The sequence below is a fragment of the Acinonyx jubatus genome, chromosome B1, assembly GCF_027475565.1.
Source record: "Acinonyx jubatus isolate Ajub_Pintada_27869175 chromosome B1, VMU_Ajub_asm_v1.0, whole genome shotgun sequence".
In the NCBI taxonomy this organism is placed as follows: Eukaryota; Metazoa; Chordata; class Mammalia; order Carnivora; family Felidae; genus Acinonyx; species Acinonyx jubatus.
The window spans coordinates 42,578,313-42,591,285 of record NC_069382.1 but is presented as its reverse complement, the minus strand read 5'-3'; the positions used below and the strand labels follow the sequence as shown (position 1 = coordinate 42,591,285).

The following is a 12,973-nucleotide window of genomic DNA, read 5'->3' as shown; positions in this document are numbered from 1 at the left end:
TATTAATATTAAAAGCATTGACCATTTAAGAGGTTGCTTTTTGCCAGTATTCCCTGGACTTTACTCTCGAGAACTGATAATATATGCTTGAAATATTATATGTTGATTTTATTGTGGATTTATTTTAAAAACTTTTCACTGAATGATCATATTTTGTATAGATCTGAGTGGATTGTGCTGACTTTGTTTTCCCATTATTACTGGTGCTCTAATAGTTTCACACTTGTTTAGCATTCTAATAGAGACTTTAGGATATATGGAGTAGTTGTCAGTTGTTGCCCTTGCCTTTTGGGAGGTTGCATGTTTGTGTAGTGAGTCATTATGTGAATTTATACACAGTCTATTGATCTTGTAGAAGTAATTTTATTTGTTAGTGTAGTAAGTTAAAATTACCCAGGGTAAAAAGAGAAAAAGTCTTGTTTGTAATTTACTTACCTTCTATGACAGAGCTATAGCTTGTAGACATAAGTATGGGATAAATATAAATATTCCACTGCTAATAGATGTTTACCTCTTGAGCTTCTGTTTTCACTATTGACCTTTTGTATATGAAACAGATACATATTATGCTTACAGGGTTGAAATGGGAGCTGGCTTAAGCATGGTCTTAAGGCAAAGCAAAATATTAAAGAGACAGTTTGGGACTGGGTGCAGGATTGTGCAAGGAATGTCATTTTGGGATATCATTGCTTACAGGGTTAGTGTAGAAACACTTTAGGAATATTAGGATAAAATTGAGTCTGTAGCAAACATGGACCCTTTGAGTTTGTGGTCTGAGCAACACTTGTAATGGCTTGGTCCAAAAGGACTTCTAATGAGGGAACATTGCTTTCTAGATCTAGGAATATAAAATCTTGGAGAATAAAAGTTTTTGCAACTCCCCAAAAAGAACAATAAGTGAGACCTTCACTACCGAATAAAGGGGAACCTGCTTCTTCTAAGGAAAATGTAAACTATCCCAGACGACATTGCATTCACTTCCACTTTGAACAGAGAAATACTCTGGGAAGAGGGCAGAATGGACATATAATGGAGATGGTGTTGGATTAACTTTGTAAGGTCTGGTGGGCACTACTCATTAGATAGGTGACTCTAGCCTATTCCTATTCCTAATTGAAATGGACTTACTTGCTTCCACAGTTGGCGATAAATCTAGATTTATTAATGGTGGTGTTTTCTGTTGTATCTTCTTGTTAATTTTTGTTTTGATTTTTAAAGAAAGCCTGCCCTGCTTTCCAAGTTTACCTGTTACTCTGGTCTTTATCTTGGATTCTGGGTGTTTTGTTTTGTTTTAGATGATTGCTTCCTATAAAAGCTGTATTCTGGTGTCAGCTTTTTGATCTTTAACAACCCCCATCAGGTTGAGCAAATTCATCTTTTTTTTTAAAGGGTTTCTCAGTCCTGACTCAGTAGTTTACTAGTAGTAAACTCTTCTAGTTTACTAGACTCCACTGAGCCTGACTTTAGAAAGAGAAGCATCAAGGATAACTCTTGCTGGGCCCTCTTGTTCTGATAGAACTCAATGATCTACTTTTTTAGAGAACACTTTAAGGTGCGCCTGGGTAGCTCAGTCAGTTGGGTGTCCGACTTCGGCTCAGGTCATGATCTCATGGTTGGTGAGTTCGAGCCCTGCATTGGACTCTGCTGACAGCTTGGAGCCTGGAGCCTGCTTCGGATTCTGTGTGTCCCTCTTTCTCTGCCCTTCCCGCACTCGTGCTCTGTCACCCTCTCTCTCTCTCTGTCTCTCTCTCTCAAAAATAAATAAACATTGAAAAAAAACTTTAAAAAACACTTTCATTCTCTCTGCCTCTCTCCCTCAAAGTAAAGAAACTTAAAAACACCCCAGTTTTACTATGAAAAATAAAGCACGTACAGAAAATCTAGCTAAACAAATGTACAGATGGACACATTTTTATAAAGTGAACATTTGTATAACAACCCACATCAAGTCTCTAGCAGCATCCTCAGAAGTTCCTTTTGCAGTTTCCCCCCGACATACCTTCTTCCCTAAAGTTAACCATTATCCTGATTTTTATGGCAATCATTTCTTTGCTTTTCTTTACAGTTTTGCCACCTAAGTATGTATTCCTAAACACATTAGTTTTTGCCTGTTTTAAGCTCTAATCATAGAATAGATTAAATAGAGTAAATAAATAGAATTATACAAGTGTGCTTCCTGTTGGTGTGGCTTTTTTTAGTTGACATTGTGTTTGTGATGTTTGTCCATCCTGATACAGGTAACTGCGGTACATTTTCATTTTTGTTGCCTCCATCTTCTTTTGGTTTGAAGGTTGCCCCTCTAGGATTTTAATTCCTGTATACATTTGAGTTACAACTGAAAGAAAGCTTAGAGGTAGGGGTTGTGGAGAGTTGTCCACCATAACTGCTGAAATCAGAGGTGGCTGGAGGAGATGTGTTGTGGGCTACAGTGAGTGCTAACTACATACCTCACCACCAATTGGTATTATCTACTTTAAACTTTAGTTAATGAGTTGGGTGTATAGTGGTATATTAATGTGCTTTTACTTTGCATTTCCCTGATTACTAATAAGATTAGATTAGATCCCCTGTTTATGGGCTGTTTGGATTTTGTTTTTCAATCTGTACCCCCCCCCCCCCCCAACACACACATTTTGCTGTTGGGTTGAGTTTCTTTATTGATTTGTTAGAAGTTCTTCAGAAATTTTTTGGTTACTTTTAGTGAAAAATTAATAATTTTAATGTAGTCATATATATCAATATATTCCTTTATGACTATTGCTTTTTGTGTCTTACATAAGAAATTATATAGGGGCGCCTGGGTGGCGCAGTCGGTTAAGCGTCCGACTTCAGCCAGGTCACGATCTCGCGGTCCGTGAGTTCGAGCCCCGCGTCAGGCTCTGGGCTGATGGCTCAGAGCCTGGAGCCTGTTTCTGATTCTGTGTCTCCCTCTCTCTCTGCCCCTCCCCCGTTCATGCTCTGTCTCTCTCTGTCCCATAAATAAATAAAAAAAATTGAAAAAAAAAAAAAAGAAATTATTCCCTAACTTTGATGTCACAGAGATACTCCTGCGTATTGTCTTCCAGACCCTTATTTCTTTTAACCTTCATATTTAGGTCTATAATCCACTTAGAATTACTGTTTGTACATTGTATAAGGTAGAGGTCAAGTTTTTTTTCCAGTAGGAATACTTGGTTGAATTGGCACCACGTGTTAAAGAGATATCCCTTTCATTGCTACTTTGTAGTGCCACCTTTGTCATAAATCAAGGGTCCACAAATATGTGTGTGTTTCTGGGCTCTTCTGTTTCATTTGTAAATTAGTCTATATTTGCATCAGTACTACAATTTCCTAAGTTTCACAGCTTTATAATTGGTTCATTAAAGCAAGTTTTCCTACTTTGACCTACTTGTTTGAGAGTGTCTTGGCTATTTGTGCTTCCTCATGTAAATTTTAGAATTTACTTGTCCAATTCCACCAAAAAGTCTTATTTGTCATCTGATTGATATTGTATTAAATCTCTAGATTAGTCTGGTGAAGAATTAAACATATTTTCAATAAGTAGTCTTCAAGTCCATGATCTTTAATTCCTCTTACATTTTTACAGAGATTTAAACTTCTTTTGTTAGTTTATTCCTATACTTTATATTTTTGGATGGTATTGTAGGTGATGTCTCTTTTAAAAGTTAATTTTCTAATTTTTTGTATAAAAGTAAAATTGATTTTGTATATTTGCTTTACATCTAGCATCTCATTGCATTCTTTTTGTTTGTTTGTTTTTGCATTCTTACATTAGTGCTACACACCTGTAAATTCTTTTGGATTTTTACTTATATAATCATATCATCTGGAAATAATGAGGTTTTGTTTCTACCTTACCAATCCTTATATAACTTTTATTTATTTACTTTTATTACCTGTACAATATTCAAATAGAAGTGGTGGTGATGTGCATCTTTGTCTTATTCTTTTTTTATTTTTTTAACAAAATAGTTAACATACAATGTTATATTAGTTTTAGGTATATAATAACATAGTGATTCGACAATTCTATACATTACACAAGTGTAATTACCATCTGTCACCATACAGTGATATCAAAAGGAAAGCTTTAAACATTTTACCATTAAATATAATGTTTGGTAAAGATTTTGCACATACTCTTTCTTTTCTTTTTAAAGCTTTTATTTAAATTCTGGTTAGTTAACATACAGTGTAATATTAGTTTTAGGAGTAGAATTTAATGATTCATTGCTTACATACAACACCAGGGTTCATCCTAACAAGTGCCCTCCTTAATACCCATCACCCACTTAACCCATCCCACCACCTATCTGACCTCCAGTAACCCTCAGTTTGTTTTCTATAGTTGAGAGACTGTTTTCTGGTTTGCCTCTCTCCCCCCAACTCCCCCCGCCATATTCATCTGTTTTGATTCTTAACACATATGAGTGAAATCATACAGTATATGTCTTTCTCTGGCTGACTGATTTTTCTTAGTGTAATGCTCTCTAGCTCCATCCACGTCATGGCAAATGGCAAGAGTTCATTCCTTTTGATGGCTGAGTAATATTTCATTATACGTGTGTGTGTGTGTGTGTGTGTGTGTGTGTATACACACACCACATCTTTATCCTTTCATCAGTCAATGGACATTTGTACTCTTTCCATAATTTGGCTATTGTTGATAATGCTGCTATAAACATTGGAGTGCATGTGTCCTTTCAAATCAGTAGTTTTGTATCTTTTGGGCAAATACTTAGTAGTGCAATTGCTGGATTGTAGGATAGTTCTATTTTTAACTTTTTGAGGAACCTCCATCCTGTTTTCCAGAGTGGTTGCACCATTTGCTTTCCTACCAACAGTTTAAGAGTGTTCCCCTTTCTCTGCAGCAGATACTCTTTATTGGGTTAAGGACTGTCCTTTCTCCATCAACTTGTCTTTGATCCTTTGTCAAAGGATCCTTTGTGTGGGTTTATGTCTGGACTTGATTCTTCTCTTCCATTGATCCATTTGTCCATTCTTTTGCCAACACCATGCTGTCTTGATTTACTGTAGAGTATTGGTAAATCTTAAAGTCAGATAGTGTCACTTTTTAAATTTTGTTCTCTTTCAATATTGTGTTAGTTATTGTGGGTCTTTTGTCTTTCCATATAAACTTTAGATCAATTTGTTGATACCCACAAAATAACTGGCTGGGATTTAATGGGGTTGCATTGTGTCTATAGATCAAGCTGGGAAGAATGGACTTCTTTACAATATTGAGTATTCCTGTCCTTGAACATGGGATATCAATCCATTTATGTAGGTCTTTTTGATTTTTTTCCATCAGAGTTTTGTAGTTTTCCTCTGTAGATCTTGTACAGATTTTATTCAACTTATACCTAAGTGTTTGTTTTGTTTTGTTTTTGCTAATGTAAATGTTATTGTGCATTTAATTTCAAATTCTGTTGTTTGTTGCTGATATATAAGAAAGCAGTTGACTTGTATATTCATTTTATTATGTTCCACAACCTTTAATTGCTTTAATTAGTTTGGTTTAATTGCTTATTAGTTTCAGAAATTTTTTTGTTGATTCTTTTGGATTTTCTACATAGAAAATCATATCATTTATGACAGACAGTTTTATTTCTTCTCAATCTGTATGCCTTCATTTCCTTTTTTTATTGGTTAGACTGTCAGTTTTGTCTGATATTAATTTAGCTTTCCTAGATTTTTTTTCATGTCTGAAGTATATATTTTTTTTGTATATCTTTTACTTTGAACTTTATCTTTATATTTTAGATATATGCTTCTAAACAACATATGTTTAGGTTTTACTTTTTAATCCAGCTTGACAATATTTATCTCTCAATTGTATCATTTAATTACATTGCATTATGTTTAATGTGATTAGTAATGTACTGTATTTATTTAAATGTAAATGCAGTTGGATATAAGCTACACCATTATTTACATACCACTAAGAAAGAAAAAATGGAGGGGCATCTGGGTGGCTTGGTTGGAGGTGGCCAACTCTTGAGTTTGGCTCAGGTCATAATCCCAAGGTTGTGGGATTGAGCCCTGTGTGGGGCTCCATGCTTTGTGCATTGGAGCCTGCTTAAGATTCTCTCTCTTTCCCTTTCTCTCTCTTTCTCTCTCTTTCTCTCTCTCTCTCTCTCTCTCTCGCTCTCCCTCTCCCTCTCCCTCTCTGCCCCTCTGCCCTTTCCCCCTGTTTATGCTGTCTCTCTCTGTTTCAAAAAATAAAAATTCCCTCTACAAAAAGAAATGGAAAATGGTGTCAATTAAATTAATACTTTAATTGTTAGATGAACTTCAATTTCAGAGTATTTTAAATATGTGAAGAATGTGTTTTAGAATTAATGAAATGCAGTATTTGGGTTTAAATCTGCCATCTTATGTGTTTTACTGTCTTACTTTTATGTTCTTTTAAAAAAAGTTTTTTTGATGTCTATTTATTTTTGACAGAGAGAGAGAGAGAGAGACAGAGCATTAGTGGGGCAGGGGCAGAGAGAGAGGGAGACACAGAATCCAAAGCAGGCTCCAGGCTCTGAGCTGTCAGCACAGAGCCTGACGCGGGGCTCGAACTCACAGACTGCGAGATCATGACCTGAGCTGAAGTCGGATGCTCAACCATCTGAGCCACCCAGGCGCCCCTCACTTTTATGTTCTTAAAAAAATCTTCTATTTTGTTTATTTTGAGTTGATAATGTGTTTTTATATTCATTATTTTCCCTCTATTAGAATGGAAGTTATATACTTTTTTATTTTGTTTTGGAAGTTATTACAGCACATGTCCATGATTTATGATGTTTAATATTAAATCATATCCTTCCTTACACAATGCAAGGACTTTAGAGCAGTTTGACTTTATCCACTTCCTGACTTATATATAGATATGTGTCAGACGTGTATTATTACCATTGCTTAGTGAACATTGTCATTACTGTTTGTTTGGATTTGCGTACATAGTAATCACTTCCATTACTCTTTGATTCTCTTGCATCTCTGCCTACCATTTAGTATCATATTTTAGTTACCTTGAAAAACCCTTTTAAAATTTCTTTTACTAGTTTGTTTCTTAGTGACCCCCCCCCCCCCGAGGGCATCTTTATTTCTCTTTCTTTCTTGAGAACATTTTTGTTGAATATAGAATTCTAGATTATCAGTTATTTTCTCTTAGCATATTGGTATTATTCTGTTTTCTTTTGGCCTCCATGTTGCTGTTGATGTCAGCTGTTACTAAATGTAATTTTATTGAAGTAGATTTATCTACTTACTTTTGGCTATTTTCATAATTTTCTCTCTCTTTTTTTTTTAAGGTTCACTAACATTGAAGTTGTGGAAAGAGAAAAAAATAGCATGCGCGCACATTGACACACCCACATATGCATTCATGTCTTGCTTAGGATTTTTTTTTTTTTGAGTTTTAAAGTTTGAGGTTTGATATTTTTCATAAATTATGATAAATTCTTAGCCATTATGTTTTCCATAACTGCTTCTTCACATATTGCCTCTGTGCATAGTGTTCATGCATATTTCCTTTCCTTCTTGTGTGGTTCTTGTTCACTGTGTATAAGAACTCACAACATCCTGTCTCCTAAATTTTCTTATATAGTTTTCATCATTTTGTGTTTCTTTCTGGGTAATTCCTTCTGACACCTTTCAATTCACTGAACGTATCTTTATTTGTATTTAGCCTGTTGTGAAATCTATCCATTGAATTCTTAATTTTGTTTATTATGTTTCAGTTGCCAAATTTCTGTCTGGTTCTTTTTCATACCTGCTGTATTACTATTGTGGATTTCATTTCCCTGCTAAAATTTTCAAGCTTGTCATTTTTTTCCTTGGCCATAAGTGGGGTGTTTTGGTTATTGATTGATAATTCTAGTATCTGGAGACTTTATTGGGTTGTATCTTTTTTTTTTTCTCATAGTTTCTTTTAATTTGTTTGTGTGTGTGTGTGGTTCTTGGTATTTTGTGTCTTCATGTTATATTTTGGTAATATGTTGGTCAATGTGTTTGAACAATTTTTGGTAAGAACTTGAGAAGAAGGGTTATGATATCAAATCTTTAAAAAAATTTTTTTTAATGTTTATTTTTGAAAGAGACAGACAGAGCATGAGTGGGGAATGGGGGGTGTGGTTAGAGAGAGAGGGAGACACAGAATCTGAAGCAGGCTCTGTCAGCACAGAGCCCAACATGGGGCTTGAACCCACAGACTGCGAGATCATAACCTGAGCCGAAGTTGGATGCCCAACCAACTGTGCCACCCAGGCACCCTTCAAGTCTTATTTTGAGAATAGATTTCCCAACTTCTACTTCATATCCTGTGTAGTAAAATAAACATGAACTGAATGTTCATTATAAGTTAGGCCTTTTTTTAGATGCAAGTGATAGAGATATTCAATTTTTTTTCCAGATAATTCAGTCATTTGGAGCCAGTTCTGTTTAAAAAGTGGGTAACAAACTGTGTAATATGATTTTTGTTATTATTAAGGTATTTTGAGGTGGGGCTGGTAGGATTTTTCTCACATACTGCTCTTAGATTCCTAGAAGTATGAAGTACTCCTCCTGAGAGATACTTTTCTAGAGAAACGGCTTTCTTAACTATGCCCGTCAATGTCACCTACTTCAGAAAGCCTCCACAATCAGGGTATTCTTTTAAAAAAATCTAATTAAGTGACATCATTTAGAGCCCTCTTTTAGAACTTCTGCTCTTTTGTTGTGAGGATTAGGATGATGATGGTGGAACTGTGTTCTGATTACTTCAAGGTCACTCATAGAAAGAATGTTCTAAATGATAGTTTCTTTTTGGGGTGTGTGTGTCATATTCTGATAGACTATTTCCATCCTTGTCAGTCACATCCATCTCCTTTTGATGCAGTTTTGGAAAACTTGCTTAGATGTGAAAAAAGAGATGAGGAGATTGATTCCCTCGCATCCAGAGGTGATATGTAGAGAATATGAATACTTTAGTTGCTATTCAAGCCAAGTATCAGGAGAAAGATCATCCTTATTACTGTAGGTGCCATCCAGGGATGACTAGGAGAAAAATATCTTCCTTATAGCCCCTAGAGCATTACTGACAAGCAATATGGGGATGTTTGTTACTATCTCCATCAGGTAAAATGCATGAGAAATGCTTATGATTTTGTTAATCCTTTTCAGTACTCTAGTCAGCTTCATTGTGGGGAAAAAGATTTTTTTTTTTAATAGGTTGCTTTAGGATCAAACATTTTAAACATTGTATTTGTGAGAAACTGTGTCCAAACCACTAAGTAGGAGGCATATTTAAAAAATAACCTGTTTCAAAGTGGTAGGCTTTATGTAGATTAGAATTAGGGACTCAAGTGTAGAAATATTACACGTGTCTGCAAAATTTTTGTGGCTATTGGCTGATTAATGTATTCTTCCAGAAAACGTTGTATATATACTATGTGGCCGGTAAGGTACTTACCATATAAAGATCAACAATAGGAAATAAAAAGCGGTCACAAATCTGTTTTTTTTTTTAAAGTTTTTATTTATTTTTGAGAGAGAGAGAGAGACAGAGGGAGTGCACAAGTGAGGGAGGGGCACAGAGAGAGAGAGGGACAGAGGATCTGATGCCAGCTCTGTGCACACAATGGAGAGCCCGATGTGGGGCTCAAACTCATGAACCGTGAGATCACGACTTGAGCCAAAGGCAGACGCTTAACCAACTGAGCCACCCAGGCGCCCCTACAAATCTGTTTAAATTGAAGTCTCCTATGGAAACAAAAATAAGTAAATGGAAGTTTTCTTTATTTATCAGATAATTACTAGATACTGCTACTCTTGACATTTTCACCTGATGACTGTTAGACCCAAACTCCTATTGTCCTTCCCCAAACCTGCTCTTCTTTGTATCATTTAAGGGCGACTCCTTCCTTTTCATAGATGAGGACACAAAGTTGGAGTCATCCTTGACTTCTCTCTTTGTATTCACATTCCTCATCTTACGGGCTGTTTGTTCCTTTAAAACATGTAAATAATGCAAATGCTTCTTACAGCTTCCATTGCTGTCATGCTGGTTCATCATCATCTGTTGGGTGATTTTCTGCAAGAGCCTCTTGTTGGTTCTTCCTGCATAACATAGCAGCCATGGTGATCCTATTAAGACACAAGTCAAATCATGTTACTCCTGCTCACTACTTTCCATTGTATCACCCACCTAAATTCCTCATTTCACTCATAGTAAAAGGTAAGAGTCTTACAGTGGCTTATTCTCACCTGTGCTGATTGCTTCTCTCATTACTCATGCCCTCATGGACTCACTCCACTCCAGCCCCACGGGCTTCCTTACTGCTTCCTGCTGCCAGGGCTTTTGCGTTTGCTATTCCCTCCTGGTGTGAGGTTCTTTTCCCAGATAACCAGTTTTGATTTGGTTCTCACGGTGTTTGAAATGCCTGTCCTTTCTTTTAAAAAGGACTGTTCCCCCCCCCTCCCCAGTCCCTTCCCTCCACCCTGGGGCCTGGGTCACCCCCTTCATCTTCTCATTTTTTCTCCCCCATGGCACTTCTCACTTTGTGTATACTATCCAGTTTACTTATTATGTGTATGGTTTGTCTCACTCACTAGAAGTCACCTTTATAAAGGTGAGGATTTTTGTCTGCGTTGTTCAGTTTCATCCCTTGCACAAGAGAAGAGTGCCTTGTACATAAGGTTCAGCAAATACTTGTTAAATGAGCGATATTATACAAAAGGACTCCTCCTCATAATATCCTTAATCAGAGAGTAGTGAGAAAAACAATACAGAAAACAAGCTTTTTTGTTATTGTCAATAGCCTTGTGGCTGATGTTTTCTTTCTATGTGAGTCAAAATATTGCCTTTGCTAATTTTTTTGTTATAGACAGTTGACCATTTATGTTCTTTCTCCTTTCTTTGTCTGCTGGTCAGTTTGTTAACCCCACATTCAAAGACTTTTTTTGTCAAATAGGAGTTAATGGTACTGAAATGTCTAGGCAGACTGCTTTCTGTTCTCAAGAGCCAAGAGCCAGGACTCTTTACTTCTCTGGAAACTGGGCCAGTTAGCAAAAAAGAGTATAACATGTATATCTAAAACACAAAGTCTCACAGAAAGGATCTGTGTTTTAGATTCCTTGGATGTACAAAAGACCCAGCACAGACAGGGTTTCCTCCTCAATAACTGTAATGCAACACAGTTTTCACATCTACTGCTACTTTTGGCACGACTGCTCAAACTCATGAAAGAGATTCTTTCAGGGCACCAAATGCCCCTGATAAAATTTTAATGGGACTTGGATTTCTCAAAGACCCTTGGTGTATGTATGGGTGTGTTTCTCCATAATCTTCAAGAATGAAAATAGGCAGTAGGAGTATCTGAATATATTTTAGAGTTGAGTAAACCAGTAACTAAAAAACCCAACAATTTATAGAATCCATGAAAATTGCATACAATTGTATAAATATCACATGGGTAGCTCAAGGTGGACCGTTTGTAGAAGCCCATGTAGCCTTCAGAGTATTAACCAGGGTTCTCAGGAGTTATCATAAGGTATTTAAATCTCAAACTGTAGTGGAAATTCTGCACTATTCTGCTGCTCGATGGCTATCATGCACCCTCACTCGAATGCCCATTCCCATTATTTTCGCATAGCTCCCTATAAGTTAGAGTGAGGAGAACAAAATAGTGCTATACTGTAGAGTGAAAAAAGATTGGGGGAAATATATAGCTAGTTTCAAATATTTGAGGAACTTTTACTATGGAAGGTAAATAAAACTGAATTTTAGAATGGACTGGATAATTTCTCAGGTCTCTTATGATTTTATATATTAATGTAAATGATATGTTTGGAAGGTATTTTCATGGAGGTCTAATATATTATCACCAAAATACTGAATTATTATGTAGTAACTGAAATAATGTACTATATTTATTAGAAATAGATATATAAATTCTCATTTCTATTTTTGGTAGCTCATTTTCTGCCATTTAAAATATTCACTTCTTGTTGGTTGAGGACATGATTTAAAATTTCAAAATGAATAATCACCATGACATAAGATCTTTTTCTTAATGTTTATTGTAGAGGTTCCAGAAACTTTAGCAGTTGCAGTGCAGAGGACTTTGAGAAGTTAACTTTAAATAAAGGAGGAAACTGCCTTCTTAATATTCCAAAGCCTGATGAAGCCTATAGTGCTCCCTTCTGTGGTAATAAATTGGTGGATCCCGGGGAAGAGTGTGACTGTGGTACTCCAAAGGTCAGTTTAATTTTCGATTTTTGCTTTGTGAAATTACCTTAGGATTTGGAAAAAGATGGAACAGCTTGCTTTGGGCAATGGACATAGGAGTTAGTGAAATTTAGTGGCCAGTGAAGATTCATTTTGCTTGTGGGGATATATTCCTGGGATTGGTCATCTCTTCCTTCCCAGAGCATAACTAATGGTATCATCTGTTTTGGTGTCAAGTAAAGCACCGTGTTTATTCTTGTATTTTTTGCTCGCTTCTACCATATCTGTTATGGTTATTAGGTCATTTATTTACTTTGAAGAGCTAATCAGTTTTTCACTTGGCTCTTTATTTGTCAGCTTTCAGTATTCTGGCACTGCCATTGCAGAAATGTTTATTCAGTTGGATTCATTTTAATACTAAATTGAAGCCAATCCATATTCCATAGTCCTTCAGTAACAAAATCCTTGCTATTTAAATTAGCATTCCCCTTTATTAACCTTCAGTGTTGTGCCTAACGGTCTCTAGCTCTATCAGACCTGTTATCCACACTTAGTGCCATAAGCCCATGCCTGTCTTTATCATTGGTTGTTCTGTATCTTAGCCATTCTCCTCTCAAAGTGGCCTGTGTCAGTCGTTTCCTCCTAGGCCTTGCATTAAATTTTGAAGAAATTTGTTAATGGTGTGCAAGCTGGTAACTAGGTGTGTAATATGGTGAATATTTTTCATCCTTTCCACTTCTTCTTCTTCTTTTATATCTGACCATATCTGGCTTTTGC

General features: G+C 36.1%; 1 protein-coding gene across 2 annotated transcripts in view; it reads left to right on the top strand.

Moving 5' to 3' along the window:
• ADAM9 (ADAM metallopeptidase domain 9) overlaps positions 1 to 12,973 on the top strand; it is a 142,264-nt gene that overhangs the window by 55,583 nt on the left and 73,708 nt on the right. For both annotated transcript variants that reach the window (XR_008295987.1, XM_015076060.3), the window contains exon 12: positions 12,055 to 12,226. Coding sequence is in view for 1 of the 2 variants with exons in the window: in XM_015076060.3 (XP_014931546.2) it covers positions 12,055 to 12,226 (172 nt within the window). In the remaining variant the exon portion in view is untranslated. The remainder of the gene's footprint in view (positions 1 to 12,054; positions 12,227 to 12,973) is intronic.